The sequence below is a fragment of the Peromyscus eremicus genome, chromosome 8a (genome assembly GCF_949786415.1).
Source record: "Peromyscus eremicus chromosome 8a, PerEre_H2_v1, whole genome shotgun sequence".
In the NCBI taxonomy this organism is placed as follows: Eukaryota; Metazoa; Chordata; class Mammalia; order Rodentia; family Cricetidae; genus Peromyscus; species Peromyscus eremicus.
In genome coordinates, this window is record NC_081423.1 from 4,086,166 (window position 1) to 4,103,886 (window position 17,721).

General features: G+C 51.9%; 1 protein-coding gene across 1 annotated transcript in view; it reads left to right on the plus strand.

The window, feature by feature from the left end:
* Positions 1-17,721, plus strand: part of LOC131916223 (uncharacterized) — a 130,064-nt gene that overhangs the window by 13,363 nt on the left and 98,980 nt on the right. The window contains 13 exon segments of the mRNA XM_059269531.1: positions 868-995; positions 998-1,032; positions 1,110-1,264; positions 1,995-2,173; positions 3,972-3,980; positions 5,261-5,391; positions 9,035-9,138; positions 10,932-10,997; positions 10,999-11,092; positions 13,637-13,822; positions 13,947-14,050; positions 14,052-14,091; positions 15,644-15,785. Of these exon segments, the coding sequence (XP_059125514.1) occupies positions 868-995; positions 998-1,032; positions 1,110-1,264; positions 1,995-2,173; positions 3,972-3,980; positions 5,261-5,391; positions 9,035-9,138; positions 10,932-10,997; positions 10,999-11,092; positions 13,637-13,822; positions 13,947-14,050; positions 14,052-14,091; positions 15,644-15,785 (1,373 nt within the window).

The window sequence follows — 17,721 nt, forward strand, 5'->3', positions numbered from 1 at the left end:
TGGCCTCTATGGGCACCAAGCGCACCAAGCGCATGCACAGTACACATACATGCAGGCAGGCAAAAGGCTCATACACATCCAGTTAAAAAGTAGATCTCTAAAAAAAAAATAAATAAAAATAAATAAAAAGGAAGGGGGGAGGAAAAGGGTGCTGTTGTAGCTCAGTGACAGAGTGCTTGCCCAGCAGGAGCGGCCTGGGCTTAGTCCTCAGTAAGGCCATCCCCACTCCCCAGCCACAGCAATGTGAGTAATTCAACTGGAGGAGTGTTTGCCTAGCATGCTTCAAGTTCTGGATTCAGTCCCCAGCACCAATAAGGCAGGTGTAATGACACTTGGAAGTAGAGTCTGGAAGATTAGGAGTTCAAGGTCATTCTTGGCTACAGAGCAAGTTCAAGACCAGCTTGGTGTACGAAGCTCTGTCTAAACAAACAAACAAAAAAGAAAGAAAATAAAGGAAAACGGGGAGGTACGGTTTGGGACAAAGTCTGTCTTTCTCCCCTGCTGGAGATGCTGTTCTCTGGTAGGTGATGCTGTAGTGGGGACTGGTAATAATCGGGCTCCTAGACACCTCGTGGATTCAGTGAAAGCTTGTCTGACATGAGCAGATTTCTAGTGCTGGTCTGGGTGCCCTTGGGGTGTTGGCTGGGGCAACAGATTCTGAATTCAGTGGGAAGTTTCAGAGCCCAGACAGCTCTCGAGAACCTCTTTTATATGAACTCACCTACCCGTGGTTTTCCCCTTGCTGACAAGCCCAGGAGTCACCCTGGAGCAGAGAGATGTGGGAAGCAGTACCCAGGTGTTCCCTGTGGGGGGAATCTGCAGGACAGAGTCACTGTGGCCCATGTGGCCCCATCTCTCCTTCCACAGTGCTGCTCTGGGCCGCAATCCTCTTGGCTTCATCCTCAGTGCTGGGCAAGTGGTCCACTTGTGTCCCCACCGCTCTGAGCCACGCTGGGTTTTGAACGTGAAGCGATCAGTTCTGAGCCTTGTGCAGAGCTGTCGGGGGTCCACGAGTCTAAGACCTTTGAGGAGGTGAGGCCAGAGCCAGAAGAGAAGGGCCGTGGAATGGAGGTGGTGCAGGGGGCTGACTGCTCTATTGGACATCCCAGGAAGACATCCTGGACCGGTGTCCCACCACATACCAGAGCCAAGGGGATCAGCTGCTGAAGACGAAGGATTTGGCTCTGTGCTCCCTGCACACAGTCCACTCCTCCCTGTACAGTCAGCCCCTGCCTGGGATGGTGAGCGCACCCCCCCCCCCCCAGTTTTCTTCCCTCTGTGGACCTCTCCCTGTCCTTTTCTCTGCCCCTCCTCCCTTCTCTTCTCTCCCTCCTCTCCTCCTCTCTCCCCTCCTCCCTTCCCTTCTCTCCCTTCTCTCCCTCCTCTCTCCCCTCCTCCCTTCCCTCCTCTCCCTCCTCTCCTCCTCCCTCCCTTCTTCAATTGCTCTGACTCGCACGTGCTGGGACTAAAGGCTTGTGACTCAGTGCCTGCCTCCCCCTCCTTTCCCCTTTCCTTATTTCCCCTCTCTCTTCCTCCTTCCTCTCTTCTTGCCCTGCTTTCTTTTTTTCTCCCTCCTTCCTCCCTCCTCCCCTCACCCAATCATATCCCCTCTCCCCTCCCCCCTCCACATCTTTCTGTAATGACAGACGTGTTCTCTGGACAATGACCACCTGAATAAGGAAGAAGGGGTTGCACTCACACCGACCTTTATTCCAGAGAGTCCTGGCCCCTTGGGGGCCGAGAGGCCAGGAGCCTCGTCCACCCTGTACCCACCACTCCTAGCCCTTCTGATGTCACCTCTTTCCCGTCCCTGAGCTCATGTATGCTGGGCTTTCCCATTCTAACCTCCCGCCCGCCTCTGCTGGGTTTACTATGTCACTGTGAGGGTGGGGTCCTGAAGCTCCGCTGTGGCCTTCTCCCTTCTGATTACTGCAGTTCCTGCCTGGGTCCCCAGGACATGGTCTGAGTATGTGTCTTGCCCTGGTCCAGTCCAGTCTAGCTTCCAGCTTCAACTGTCGGCAGAGCTTCCAGGCCGGTGTACTGCACGAGGAGGCTGCCTGTGAGGAGCAGCACGCAGCCGGACCCCTGTTCCAGAAGGCCAGCGCTGTGCACACACTGGTCTTCTCCTCCATCACACTGCTGCGCGTGGTAGCCCAGGACCCAGCCACCACAGGTGACCCCATACTCTCCAGATGGCTGTCACCCTGGCCACGGTGGGAAGGGGGATGTGAAGACCAGCCGAGTGCCCACGTAGGCCTTCCCTGCTGTGTACCCCTGAGCTGCCCCAGAAATGGCCACTGTCAAGAGCTAGCCTCTTCTAGATGTTTCCCTGGGCTCTCTGCTGTCTCAGAGGGCACTGGCTCATTCTTATGCCTTCTCTCTGAATTGTCTTCAGATGGAATCTCCTGGTCTGAGCTTTTGCAGGACAATTTGCTTTAAATTCAGCAACTCTTTTAGTCTGTCTATTTTTTGGGCAAATTGACTCAGGATTCCTGATTTTCCAGAAAGTTCTTGCTAATATGAAACTTCCTGTGATGTGCCTTTCTGTGACATCAGTACATGGAAAGAATTGATAAGGCCTATGTCTGGGGCAAAGAGAAATGTTTTTGTTCTTGTTTGTTTGGTTTTTGTCTTTTTAGGACCAATTATTCCTCTGAATAAGGAAATATGGATAGTATACTTTAAAGTCTTAAAATTGATTATTATTTTTTACCCTTTATTTTTATCTTATGTGTATGGGTGCTTTGCCTGCATGTGTGTCTGTGCACCACGTGTGTGCAGTGCCCATGGAGGCCGGAAGAGGGCATCGGCTCTCCTGGAACTGGAGTTACAGATGCTTGTGAACCACCATGTGGGTGCTGGGAATTGAACCTGGGTCCTCTGGAAGGGCAGCCAGTGTCTTAACCACTGGGCCATCTCTCCAGCTCCAATAACAATATTTTTATTATCACTTTTTTTTTTTTTTGAGATAGAGTCTCATGTAGCCCAGGCTATCCTTGAACTCACTGTGTAGCAGGAGATGGCCTTGAACTCTCTGGGATTACAGGCATGTGCCACCATGCTTGGCTGTTGTTTTTGTTCTCGGGACAGGGTCTTGTTACAAGGCCTTAATCTTTTTTGAAAAACCCCTTAACTGAGGGTCTGCAGAGATGGCTTATTAGGTAAAATGCTGCCAGGAAGGCATGAGCAAGGGAGCCCAGATCCCGAAACTGCATGAAAAGCTAGTGGGGGCCAGAGAGACGCTTAGTGATTAAGGGCACGCATTGTTCTTGCAGAGGAACTGAGTTTGGATCCCAGCACCCATGTTGGGTGGCATACAACCACCTGTAACTCCAGCTCCAGGGGATCTGACACCCTCTTCTGCCCTCTGACAGTACTGCTTACACATCCCAGCACTCAGGAGGCAGACAGGTGGATCTCTGAGTTCAAGTTCACTATAGAGTGAGTCCAGGATAGCCAGGGCCACACAGAGAAAACCTGTCCTGGAAAAAAAATGCACATACCCACACATAGACAAATACAGGTTATTAAAGCTAAAAATAAATTAAAAAAAAAAAGCTGGGTGGGCATAGTAGCTCACCTGTAATCCCAGTGCACAGGATTACAGCCAAGGGGAGTAAACTGTCTGGCTAGACTAGCCAAATTGGCAAGTTTTGGGTTCAACTGAGTGTTCCTGCTTCATTATATGTTAGAGAGCAATAAAAAAAATATCCGAATCTTGGATTTACATGAGCACATATGCATGCATACCAACATACATGTGTACCCATATGTACCCATGCATGCACATACCACATACAGACATACACATACAAAAACCCAAACAAAACCCACCTTTTTGAGATGCTAGTCACCTATTTATTTATTTATTTATTTATTTATTTATTTATTTCAACATGGTTTCTTTGTGTAGTTTTAGAGCCTGTCCTGGACCTTGCTTTGAAGACCAGGCTGGCCTCAAATTCACAGAGATCCACCTGGCTCTGCCTCCCGAGTGCTGGGATTAAAGGCGTGCGTCACCACCACCACCGCCTGGCACTAGCCACCTGTTTAAAGTGTCCAGTCGAGCCGGGTGTGGCGGATCCCACTAGCTCTGAAGAGGCTGAGGCAGGAAGATTGGTGAGAATCCGATCCAGTATCGGTTCTGGCTTATCCAGAGGTGCATTGCCAGCCATGGTGATCACTTCCGAGGGCAGCACCCCCCAAGGCAGCCCTACTTTTACCCATCAGCCCACTGGGCCGCATGGATCTGTCAGTGCTGAATGGGACTCATTGTCAGAGACATGTGACCTCAGTCACGGGCTTCTCTGCCCCGTTTTCCTCAGCTGTGAATGTTTGTCTGTACGGATTCTTTCCTACAAGGGGTTAAGGAAATGTCAGCACCCTTTAGCTAAGGACCTGTGAACGGTATTTGTGAATGATATCCATGCCCCTCCTCCCCTATTCCACTCCCTTAGTGTCTGAATCCCCAGGGACACAAGCCAGAAGCCAGGCTTTAACCCTGCTTCAGATTCAGAGCCTGGCTTGGCCGCTTTGGCCGCCTTCACCATCTTTCCCCTAGTGGTTGTCATGGAGATGAAGTGGTCTGGTCTCCAGCTTTGACATAGGGTCCTCCTAAGGTACAAGTGTGATTCTGTTCTTGCACCAGGCACCTGGTTCTGGGGATAGAGTTATGACATGGCCAGCTTGTTCCTGTCACCCTAAAGTTAACACTTCCCACAGAGAGGGGCATCATGGACAAAAACACGTACAGACAAAGTAGCTTTGTTTTGTTTTTGGAAAGAGTCTCATATAGTCCAGGTTGACCTCAGACTTGCTATGTAGCTGAAGATGACTTTGAACTTTTGTTCTGATGCTTTTCCCTCCTAAGTGCTGGGATTACAGATGTGTGCCACCATGTCTGGTTTATTCTGTGCAGGATATTGAACCCAGGACTTGGCGCATACTAGGCAAGCAGTTCTCAAACTGAGCCACATCCCCAGGCTCTCAGAGAAGTCACCTTTGCTGTGCACTGTTGGGAACAGAACCCAGTGTACTCTGTCTGACAGATGGGCGCCTAGGTTACTTCCTGTCTTTGCTGTTAACGTTGCTCATCCCCCACCTGCTGACCTGCGCATGCCCTGGAATGGACACCTAGGTCTTTGCTATGACTTCATACTTGCCTCTCTAACCTCTTGCCCAGAGCATGCGGAAGGACTCGTTTGCAGAATTTGAGGGACGGCTCTGGGGCCCTCTGACTCTAACAGCCTTGCCATCTCAGATACAGACTACAAAGATGTGAGTCCCAGCAGCCTGCAGTACAAATGGGAGGACACACCGTCCCCAGCCACAGCGGCCATGGCAGCTGCATTAGTGAGGAGGCTGTGTGTGGCTCAGCCTACCAGCTTTGAGGTAAGTTTTTTCCAGCCCCCAGCCAGACTCTGCCCTGAGCCTGAGTATCTCCGCCACACTCTCCCCTTCTTGTCCAGCTTCACCAACACACCCAAGCATTTGCTCTGTGCTTAGGCCAGAAGCTAAGGACCTCATCCATGCTACCTACTTCCACCTTCAGGGAAATTCTTATCTGTGCCCATTTTGCAGGTGGGGAAACTGGGTTTGCAGAATTTAGGGACTATGCTCCAAGCTGCCTAGCCAGGAAGTAGCAGAGCCGGGCCTTTCACCCAGGCGGTCTGTTCCCACAGCAAGGCTTCTCACCCTGAGCGTTATTTGCTGTGGGGGAAGGGTGCCCTGTTCATTGTGGTATACAGAAGAAGCACTCCTGGTCTCCACCAGCTGCATGCCAACATCTTCCCTGCCTGTAGTCATGACAACCAGATGGCTGTCTCCTGGACGCACAGTTGTCCAAGCTGAGAACTACTACACTTTTCTCATCATCTCACTGCCCAGCTCCAGGATGGGAACCGTGGGAAGCCATGGGACAGACCTGCTTCTCCTCTCCAGCCCCAGAGCACTTCTGGACCCCAGGCTGTCCATTTCCCTTGGTCCCATGACTCAGGGCAAGGTGCACTATGGGGCCTGGGTCTCCCTGAGGCAGCAAGCCGTGCCTGTATCAGAGGGCCCCCATCTTCCCTAGGAGGTCCCTTGGGCCAAAAGATAAATTGTTAGGCCTTCCAGGGACACAGTAGCACCAGATCCCCAGCACACCCTCCCCCCCCACGCCGCACCCTGGGGAGGACCAAGCCGGGTCTGGGTTGCCAGGAGACCACAGTGTCTCACCTCCTTCCTAAGGCCAGTGGCCCCAGACAAGGTTTGTTTTCAGTCCTGAAACAAAGCCAGGACTTGGTGCCCCATAGAGAGCAAACTCCCAGCGTGGCCCTCTCTGGGGGGCGGGTGTTGGTGATGTGGGGGGCAATGGTGGGAATGGGCTAGCCAAAGCTTTCACCCGGGAGCCAGGGGAGGGGAATGTGCCTGCCAGGGTGGCTGAGAGAGGAGCAGGGTGCACGTGTTCTGAAAGAAAACTCAAGCTGTGCACATTTATTAAGTGCTGGCTGTAGAGCCAAGTGGGTTTTTTGTTTGTTTGTTTGTTTGTTTTTCTTTTCTTTCTCCTTTTTGGTGGGGCTGGGAACAGAACCCAGCATCTCACACATGCTAGGTAAGCACTCCAACACAGATTTACATCTCAGCCAAATGCCCCAGAGACTGAGTTACATAGTACGGGCTTATTTATATGTTAGTGGTGGCTGTGGATAGTTAGGTGTCCCTAAGTCCTGCAGCCAGGCGTCAGAGAGGGAGAAGCAGGCCCAGGATTCTGAGGTCTCCAGATGGCATGGTGGGGTGACAGAGAGGCTCTTGGTTGCCGGAGTCGGGGCCAGCTTCAGCAGTGGCAGTCAGTCTGCTGCCCGTGTGATGAGAAGGTCCATCCCAGGAAGGCTCCCTGCATTCTGGAGTGGACACATTGGCCTCAAGGAGGCTGCTTTACACTCTGCAACTTTCTTTTTCTGTGTTTTTAAGACAGGGCCTCGTTCTGTAGCCCAGGATGTCTGGAGCTTGTGATGACCCCCGTTTGTGCTTCCCTACAAACCACAGCATGTGCCACCATGCTGGGTACATCCCGTGTTGTTCTGAGACCAAGCCGGTCTTGGCCGGCCGCGGCCATGCACTGAGGGTGGCATGTCCCTGAGTGGGCAGGCTCATTCCTGAGCAGGCAGCAGGAGGTGGGCCTAGTATAGCTCCTCCGGGCTTGCTTCTCCCAAGGCCTCGGGCTTAGGTTGCAGCAGGGACCTGGGACTAAAGGGAGGCCGAGATGGGAAGAGTGAAGTCAGTTTCCCCAAACCAAGCAGCCGTAGGGATCAGGGCTGTGCTTGGAAGGCAGCCCTCTGTCTGTTGGAGTGTTTGGACCCTCCGTGACTGGCCTTCCGGTGAGGACTGGAAACTTGGACCATGCTTTCTTTCCTGCCATCCCTGCTGACAGTCACTTTCCCATAGGAAAGGCTCAGGGGCTGCAGACACAGCAGGTAGATGGCTTGTCTTGTATGCACAAGGCCCCGTGTTCCATCCTCAGCACCACAGAAGATAAAACCAAATTCCAAAAAACACAGCAGGCAACAAAAACCAGGGTGCCGGGAAGGCGGCACGGAGGTGCGCCTGAGAGGCTGAGGGTTGTTTGAGGCCAGCCAGGGCCGAAGAGTGAGGCCGAATCCAAGCAAACGAAGAAAGTAACAGCAGGGCATGGTGGCACAGGCCTTCCATTCAGTGCAGAGGCAGGTGGATCTCTGAATTCAAGGTCAGCCTTGTCTATCTGTGTAGGAATTCCAGGCCAGACGATGCTACATAGTGAGACCTTGTCTCAAAAAAACTAAAAACTAAAAACAAACAAATAATATAATAACATCTACAAATTGGAGATTATTCCTTAGTAAATATTCAAACTCGCTTTTTGGGTTTTTGTGGCCATTGCTGGATCGCAGCTGCGTTCGGTGACTTCCGACTGACGCAGGAACCACACATGGCATTTCAAAGCACCTTCTCACATTTGGAGGAAGATCATGTCTTCCCCTCTTTCCACAGGGTGGAGACAGAAGTATAATGATCGATCTATGCCCATTTGAAAGGATGACGAAGTTCAGGTTGTCTGAGGACACCCCAAAGGCCAGCAGATTAGCAGAGTGGTCCAGGTGTACAGAAGGAAATATGTCATTCACACTGAATGAGGGCAGCTAGAAAAGGATAATGACAGAACTGTCCGTGTGGGCATCTACCCCAGCAACGGGGTTATCACCAGGCTAAAGCTGGATAAAGTCTGAAAAACAATCCTGGAAAGGAGATGGGCAAATACAGGGAGGAAGATTGAATCTCACGCACAATTTCACTCAGGACTGCTTAGGTTAAAAGAAAAAAGTTCAAGCTAAGATTCACCAGGGAGCTAAGGATGTAACTACGTCTTTTCTGGCTTGCCCAGAACCCCAGCGCTAGACAGATGGGACATGGTGGTGGGTGCCTGTTGTCCCAGCACTCAGGAGGCATAGGCAGGACGATCGAGGTCATCCTCAGCTACTTAAGACTTGGTCTCAAAAAAAAAAAAAAAAAAAAAAAAAAAAAAAAAAACCAAACAAACAAAACCAAAACAACCACCACAAAAACAAGGGCTGTAAACGCTCAGTGGGTAAAGGCACTGACCACACAAGCCTGGGACCTACGTTCAATCCGTGGAGCCCGTGTGAAGTAGGAGAGGACCAGCTCACACAGCGGCCCTGTGACCTCCACGGGTGCACTGTGTCCCACGTGCAGATTCCATGGCGCATTTTTCTTTCGGTTCTGACACTGAGTCTCAGTCTGTGGTCCAGGCTGGCCTTGTGGCAGTCTTCCCTCCTCAGCCTCCCGAGCTCTGGGATGGCAGCGTGTACCGTCTTCCACCATCACATCCTAGTGTGGGATGCGGACCTGATTGTTGATGGAGTACATGCAGCCGCTGTGTGTTTTCCGGACGGGAAGCTGGATGTGTGGCCTCACCGTCCGGCTGTCTCTGCCTGGGAGCGGAGCACGGGTCAGGTGACCATGGGGTTCCCTTTGACATCCCACCCGCTCTGCACCGCAGGCCACAGAGACATTCCTGATGCTGGTGTCTGAGCTCCAAAGCCTTCCTGTGGATGAGCTGATTGCAGTCTGGCGCCGTTCACCTTTTAAATGCCGTGATGATCGGTAAGGGCGTCACTCTGGGTGGAGGCTGAACCACAGGCAGGCTGTCTTTGGGGATTCCCTGGTGGGGTGGGTGGCCCTGGTTGCTCTCTGGGGTCCTCAGATAGGGTGTGACTCCAGCCTGCCTGTGTGGGGTCTGGAATTTCCCCCGAGACTCGAGCTTTTGTGGGGCTGAGATTGAAGGCTGTGGCTGGCAGATGAAGATGGAGCTGTTCCCCCTGGTACAGCGTCTGTAGAAACTCAGGGATTAGCAAGGGAAGCCCCTTGGGTCCAGTATGGGGTGCTGCAGGCTGGAATCCCACCTCAACCTCATTCCCACCCTCAGAGCTGGGGCCAGCAAAGGGTGTCGGGGACCCAGGGGTCTCTCTGAGGACCTCACTCCAGGGACTCCAGGCTGGGTCACCTCAGGGAAGCTCCCTGCCCTTCATAAAATGACCATATAACATGAGAAGGAGCACATGACTTTTATGGCCACGGTTGCTACCCATTCACTGAGCCCTCAAAGTACCCCATGGCAAGTGCTGCTGTATTTCTACTCTTTGGATGTGTAAATTGAGGCACAGAACACTTAGGACACTTGCCTGAAGTCACACAGCAGAGGAGGGTTATTTGTTTTACTGTTTAGTTCAGCCGGCCTGGAACTTAGAGCAATCCTCCTGTCTCATTCTCCTAAATGCTGAGATTACAGGCTTGTGCCACCATGCCAGCCTTAGGATGGAGACTTGAACCTAGGGGCCTGTACTTATCCCCATCACTATCCTTGCAGACGCTGTTCATATGTCTACCTGGATCTCTGGGTCAGATGGTGGGGAGGCCTTTCTCAGGTATATATGTTTCAAGAGGGCAGATACTCTCTTGAGTATTTGTTGCCCTTGCCCCTACCCCAGGCTAGCCCCACAGATGAACAAGGAAAATGGTTTGGGGGATGGCCCTCAGCCCACAGCATGTCTCCCTGGGGAATTACTGAGCCCTGGAGCAAGTCTTTGTCACCACATTCCCATCTCCCGGTTGAGCAAGCTGAGACTCCCCTACAGAGTGGGTGGTGTGCAGAATGTTGGGGGCGCTGTTGTCTCCATCTGTGCACCCTACAGTCTCCTGCAGCTCCAGGCCCATGGGTGATGGCTATGACCTGAGAAGCCATCCATACCGTCATTGTTCCCACTCCAGACACTGCCAACCCCATACAAGAGGACACCTCAACATCTTTCTGGAGACTTCTAACCTTTCTTCAGTCTTAATACAAATAGTTAAGGAAAATAAATCCTTTGCTTATAATAAATAAATAAACCCCTTATCCAGGCTTATAATCTCAGCTACACAGGAGGCTGAGGCAGGAGGATCATGAATCCAAGGCTGGCCTGGGTACAGAGTAAGTTCAAGGCCAGCCTAAATTTAGTGAGATTCTGTCTCAAAATGGAAAATCAAAACAATGCAGAGCAGTAGCCCAGGAGAGCACTTATCCAGTGTGTGAGGCCCTGGGCTCCGTCCCCAGCTCTATGAAATAAGATAATAAAATCAGTCAAGTCACCCATTGCTTGGTGTTGGGCTGAAAGCATTAGATGCTTAAACTGGAAACCACTGGCCACCCAGGGCCTCATCATCCCCTTGGCGGGTCCTGGCAGAGGGTGAACAAGGCTCTTACGTTTGCCAGCTGGGCACAGCAAAATGAATACAGGCCCAGCATGGCTCCTTCCTCAGAGAGTTTGGGTCTGTCCCTCCCTTGTCCCCAGCCTTGGCTTGTCCCCGTGTGACCAAAGGCTGCCGCAAGGTCAGTGACAGAGCACTGCTCTCCGCAGGCATCCACTGGTAGACGCTCTGCCTTCCTGTGGCACCCAGAACTGTGTGGGCCTCATGAAACAGCTTGGCTAGGGAGGTGGAGGCAGATCAGGCTGAGGCATGGCTGTGGTCGCTGGCCTTCATCCCGAAGCCCACAGATGCCATGGTGCTTACACTGTTGGTGAGTTCCCATGACCCCCCAGCCCCGACTTCCCTCCTTGGCTGGGTTGCTGGACACATGAGGGTGATCTGCTCCCGCCCTGGAATTATGTTTTCCCTTCGTGGCCCAGGGATGCAGCTGAAACATGGTGCTATATTCAAGGCAGGATTTACTGCCACAGCTCTGGTTTTCATATGAAGGGAGCCAAGTTTGGTGTATGTCCCAGGCTGGCCTGGAACTTGTTATGGAGCCCAGGCTACCGGCAAACTACGCATCATCCTGCCTCTGCTTCCCAAGTGCTGGAACTAGGTGTGTGCCACCATACCAGTGAGGCCTGGATTTGAATTCCAGCGATGTGTATCCCTGTTGTGTGATGTGGAGCAGAGACTCAACCCCTCTGGACCTTTCTAAAAAAATGTGCACATGGATGTATGTTGGCATGTGTGCAGGTGTGGGTTTGCATGTGTGCAGGTGCATGTTCACAGAGGCAGCCCAGAACTCACTGGTGCAGGCTAGTCTCGAAAGCCTGCTTGCTCTGAGGGTCCTCTGTCTCTTCCTTCAGAGTGCCACAGTGATGGGAGGGTTGCCATTCCATCAGTGTTTATGTGGGGTTGTCTCTGAGCCGTCCCCTTAGCCCGCTGAGACTGGCTTTGGTATGGGAACTGAGGAGGGACCTAGTTCTTTTGATTTAGGTTTGTGGTGAGAAATGACATGATGTGTGTAAGGCAATTCTAAGGGCCCCTGTAGAGCTGGAGAGATAGCTTAGTTATTAGGAGCACGCTCATGTACATATACCTTTATATACATTAATACACATTCACATACATTACACACATTCACACATAGATATACATATACCAATATTCACACATACATTTATACATACAAATTTCATATACACATCCTCTCTCTTTTACATGTACACACACACACATACGCACATACATGCATAAATATAAATGCTGAAATTCTGAAAACTCCTGCTGGTAGAGAGGTTGGTGGGCCCTCCCTGTGAACACCTTGTACCTTGCATGCTCTGTGGACCAGTGGGCAATCTTGCATCCACAGAAGAACAATGCCCACTACACTCTTTCTCCGCTCTGTCAGCACTGGATGTCTCAGGCTAGCATTTACACCCGGGGCCCCAGGACCTGTTCCTTTTTTTCCAGGACTGAGCCCAGAGCTGTTTTGAAAAGCAGCAAGAGCTGAGCGTGGCAGCCCAACCCGAGGGTTAAGGCAGGGCTTCATCACCTACAGGCTGGGCAACGTGAGGCAGGTCCTTGACCTCTCTGAGAGGCTTCCCCAGCAGCAAACAGAATTGATAAGAGCGTGTGTGGAAGAGAGGCATGGCAGAAGAGGCTGGTGTGCAGTGAGGGCAGGGCGTGAGCTGGAGACTGGCTGTGTGTGCTGGAAAGCACACTCGGCGTGGGAGCCTGTTACTAAACTCACAGGCAGCTTCCAAGCTGGTGATTAGACCAAGATAGTCCAAGAATCAAGAGACTCAAGCTTGCATTTAGAGAAATTACATCAAAACAAAGGTAGAGGGGTGGTCCATACTTCCAAGAAGCCTTCTGACAGAGCTAGGGGGCCGGTTGTCTTCATGACACACCTGAGCTGATTCCAGCCCCCAGCCTAGGCCTCTCAGTGTCCCAGGGGTGCCTCCCTGGGTACACTGGCCTGCCCTTGGGGACCCCTGGTCTCTGGAAGAGGACTTCTCTCTTGTACAGCTCCCCAGGTGGGAGTCCAGCAGTCTGTCCAGGTCACTGGCTCATGCATCACTTGTGCAGAGAGAACTTTGGCTTGTTCTTGCTCAGGGGCTGTTCTGCCATGTGTGAGGTGGCCTGACCCTGTGAGCCACCTGAGAGATTCTCTACTCAGCTTCTGTTTAGGGCCCTTTACCCTGCTCACTCAAGCTGGCAGCTTGGACCAGAGTCATTCAACTCAGTGCTGCTGGCGTAGGGTGGGACTGGGTAACTGCTGTGGGTTGTCTTAGCCATGAGAGGCATCCAGCAGGACCCCTGGTCTTGGATCAGGACAACAGCTCCCGCCTACCTCCTTCAGCTGCTGCCATTCTTGGCTGTTGCTTTGCTTCATCTCTTTGGAAAGAGCATCTGACTATTGGTTTCAGCTGGTTTCGAACCCCTGCTTCTCCTGCCTCAGCTCTCCTACTGCTACAACTACAGGCCTACACCACCACATCCAGCAGTGACATTCTCACTAGTTTTTTTTTTTTTTTCTGATGCTGGGCATCGAATCAAGGACCTTGCACATGCTAGACAGGTGCTATGTCACCGAGCTACACCCTAGCCCTCCTAACTCCTGTTGTGAGGCCCCAGATGCCCCTAGACATTACATGAATGTAGCCTAAGAATATAGATCTCTGTCCTGGGCACACACCCGGGACCCCTGGGACCTCTCTAGAAACTAGTCACTGCAGAGTCCCTCATCCACAGCAGGAGGTAGGGACCAGGCTGCTGCGAGCTTAGGGAGTGCCAGGTTGACTCAGGGTTGCAGAGGACTGAGGACCTTCATACATCACTTACCAGCCTTCTTGTTCATCCCTAGACACTGTTGCAGTCTCCAGGGGCCAGCCCAGGGGCCTTCCTTGGCATCTCGGCTCTGGTACACAACCTCTGTGCTGCTCTGGATGAGCACTGCTAACAGCTGCCTGGAGTTGGCGCCCTTGTGAAGATTCTGGGAGAGGCCTTGGGTGTGAACTGCAGCTTCCTGGAGCCTATGGATGCTGGTCAGGTGAGCATGGCTAGTGTCCCAACACTAGGTTCAGGTCTTGCCTGGCAGGTCATCCTTGGACAAGTGGGTGGGGCGGGGGACCCTTCCAGGCCTCACGGTCCACCCCACGGCCACGATCTTGCAGCTTCAGCTTGTACTGAAGGCCATCGGCAATGCTGGTCTGGCAGCAGCAGCTCTCGCCCCTATGCTGAGCGCCTGCACATCCCTGAGGGGCGTCTCTCCGGAGATCGGCTCTCCAGGCCTTCCGGAGGATCCCTTGCTCTGCAGACGTGAGTCCTGGTGTTCTCCCTCTTGCTGCAGTTGGGCTGTGAATTAACCTCTTCCTTTGAAATCATTACATGTGTGCTGAGCCGGTCCCGTGTGCTGGGTGCCTGCCTGGGTACCCGTGTGAGGACATACTTCGCCTCTGACCTCTAGGACCTGTGTTTAGTGTGGGCAGCGGACTATTCACCAAATAAACCCACACATAAGTATTTGATTTCTGATACTGCCATGTGGTCCAAACCCATGGGTACCAGCACTGGAAGACTGTGGGCCACCTCTTGGCTTGCTATCTTCTCTTGTAAATAAAACTTTATCGGTATACAGATAGCTATGGGCTATCTGTGACTACTTTGCTGCTACAACTGCTGAGTGGAATCTTGGCAAGAGAAGCTGCAAAGGCCAAGACAATTATTGTCTGTGTCATTATGGGAAAAGCTGGCCCACCTGTCTGCCACTCAGTCAAGGTTAGGTCCTTACCCATGAACTGCTGAGCTCTCTGTGGTCTGGTATCTGGTCTGCTAGTTAGCCTCATCTACTACGTTCTCTTCCAGATGTCCTCAGGCCTCCCGCTGTAACTGTACCTAGAGCATTGGTGGGGAGAGAAGAAGATGGCTGGGGTGATGGTTCAGCTAGTGAAGTGCCTATTCGCAAGTGTAGGCACCTGAGTTTCATCCCTAGCACCCACATAAAAGCTGGGCATGGTGGGCCATGCCTGTCGTCCCAGCTCTGGGCAGGGAACAAAGATGGGAGAATCCATGGGCTTTGCTGGCCAGCCAGTCCAGCTGAACCGCTAAGCTCCAGGCTTAGTGAGAGTCCTTAAGTAAACATTATGTAAATCTTCTTAAAAATAAGCTGAGGACTGCTGGAGAAAAGGCTCTGCTGCCTTCACAGGGGACCTGGGTTCAGTTCCCAGCACCCATATGGTGGCTCACAACCATTTGTAACTCCAGTTCCGGGGAATCTGGCCTCCATGGGCTCCTGTACACTCATGCTGCACAGAAACTCATGCAAGGAAACACACATAAATAAAACAATAAATAAGGCAGAGAGGGGCCGGAGAGATGTCTCAGAAGTTAAGAGCACTTGTTGCTCTTGCAGAAGACCTGGGTTCAGGTCCCGGCACCCACAAGGCAGCTCACAACCATGTGTAACTCCAGTTCTAGGGGATCCAATGCCCTCCTCTGGTGTTTGGTGTCACAGGCACCAAACACGCATGTGGTGTACAAGCATACAAGCAGGCAAAACACTCATACAGATAAAATAAAATTAAAAAACGAGGAGGAAAGTGACTGAGACAACGTCTTCAGTGTTGACCTGTGGCATTTAAACATGTATGCATGTGTATACACACATGATGCACATAAATTCAAATAAGCAAGCACACACAAATAACAAAAGATATTAAAGATAACCCAGAACTTAAGAGCATTTGTTGTTCTTGCAGAAGACCTGGGTTGTGGCCCCACTACCTCTCACAGTAGGGTACAGGGTCAGCTGTAGGAACAAGGGCATTATGGGGGTGAGTGCTTAATGATGGCTATCTTTCCCAAGCCAGAGGTCCGTGCTCTCTCACCTTACCAAGCTCCTGAGGAGGACACAGAGCTCCATATCAATGCCTACCTGGCTTTGATGAGGTGCCCCAGTGAGGAGGTGTTTGCCCAGGTGCGGCACACACAGGCAACCGAGCGGTCTACCCAGGGTGAGTAGGGCAGTATGGGGTGTTATGGAGGGGCTGTGCCATGTGTCTCTTGGGGTGGGGCAGTGTGGTTAGGAGTCCCCTCACCCTCTACATCTTTATTTGTACTGGACAATTGACCAGTGTGTTTCCCCACATGGCAACTCCAGCCCCCATCCTGCCCATGGATAACTAGGGAAAAGACCTTCTCTCAGGTCCTCAGCTCCCTTGAGCCTCACCAAGGTCTGCTCACTCTGGCCAGATCACAGCAGTTCTGTACAGTCACCCAGGGCCAGCCTGGTCTACAGGAGACCCTGATATGAGAAAGAGAGAACCACCAAGACAGAAAGATGGTGATACCAATCCTAGACCCCTTGGGGATCAGTGAGTTCCCTTTAAACGGGGGAACTCTGAGCTTGGGGTGTGAATATAAGACAAATTCTGCTGACTAAACAAAAACACAAGTGTAGCTAGAGTTTTCCTGCCTGGCCCACAAGAAGGACAAATCTCTCTCACCTGCCAGTCCCACAGCCGCTCAGACCCGACCAAGTAAACACAGAGACTTATATTGGCTACAAACTGTATGGCCATGGCAGGCTTCTTGCTAACTGTTCTTACAGCTTAAAATTAATCCATTTCTATAAGTCTATACCTTGCCATGTGGCTCGTGGCTTACCGGCATCTTCACATGCTGTTTGTCATCATGGTGGCTGGCAGTGTCTCTCTGACTCAGCCTTCCACTTCCCAGCTTTTTTCTCCTCCTTGTCCCGCCTATACTTCCTGCCTGGCCACTGGCCAATCAGTGATTTATTTATTGACCAATCAGCAACACACTTGACATACAGACCATTCCACAGCACACAAGCCCAGGAACAACTGGCCAGATATGATGGTGCACATCTGTAATTCTTGTACTAGAGGTGATAAGGTAGAAGAATCATGAGTTCCAGGCCCTGTCTCCAAAGAACAAAGGCTGGTCTGGGGCTGGTCTGGGGCTAGTCTGGGGCTGGTCTGGGACTGGTCTGGGACTGGTCTGGGTCTGGTCTGGGTCTGGGGCTGGGGCTGGGCTGGGGCTGGGGCTGGGCTGGGGCTGGGGCTGGGGTGGGGCTGGGTAGGGCTGGGGTGGGACTGGGGCTCAGTGGTAGACCACTTGCCTAACATGAAAGGCCTGGCCTTCATCCTGCACTGAAATTAAAATTTAAAAACATATGCAGTGCATAGCATGTTAACATCTGGGGTCCAACCCCAGCACAACTCTTCCTTGCCTGTGTGTCCCAGGAGAGGGACACATTGCTGTGAGCCTTTGATTCTGTCTGTGAAATGGGGAGAGCATGTGCCTCAGAGTACGCTGAGGGGGACGTGAGGATGTGGGGATGGTGTGAGAGGACAGCCCTTTTTCTGTTCTCTCTACAGCCATGTTTGAAAGGGCAGGGCAGGAAGATGAGTGAGTAGACAGTGAAGGCCTTCTTCCCCCAACCCAGGAACGTATTCCCTGAGAGCAACTTTCTAGGGTGGCATTAAAACTTCAACACAGCGCTAGAGAGTTTGCCTGGCGGATGTAAGGCCTTGGGTTCTGTCTCCAGCACTTCAGTCAAACAACCAGCCAGCCAATCACAAATATCTTTGTAACACAGGGACAAGCACACGCAAATAGTACCCATGTGCACCCCCATCTGTTTTACCTGTCTCCACCGAGGGGTGGAGGCCGTTTCCAGTTTTGAGCCATTAGCACCAATAACCCAAAGTGGCTGCCTGCACCTCTGCCTGAGGTGACTTGACGTTTTCCTGAAACCAAACCACCTATGCAAGTGGTGTGTTCACTTCAAGTAAATGCAGGGCCAGGGATACGGTTCAGCGACAGGGCTCTCGCCTTGCACACAGAATGTGGCCTTTGGCTCCGTCTTCCACACCGCAAAACTAAACAAAACAACAACCCAGTCCCATGTTCCAATGACCTTCT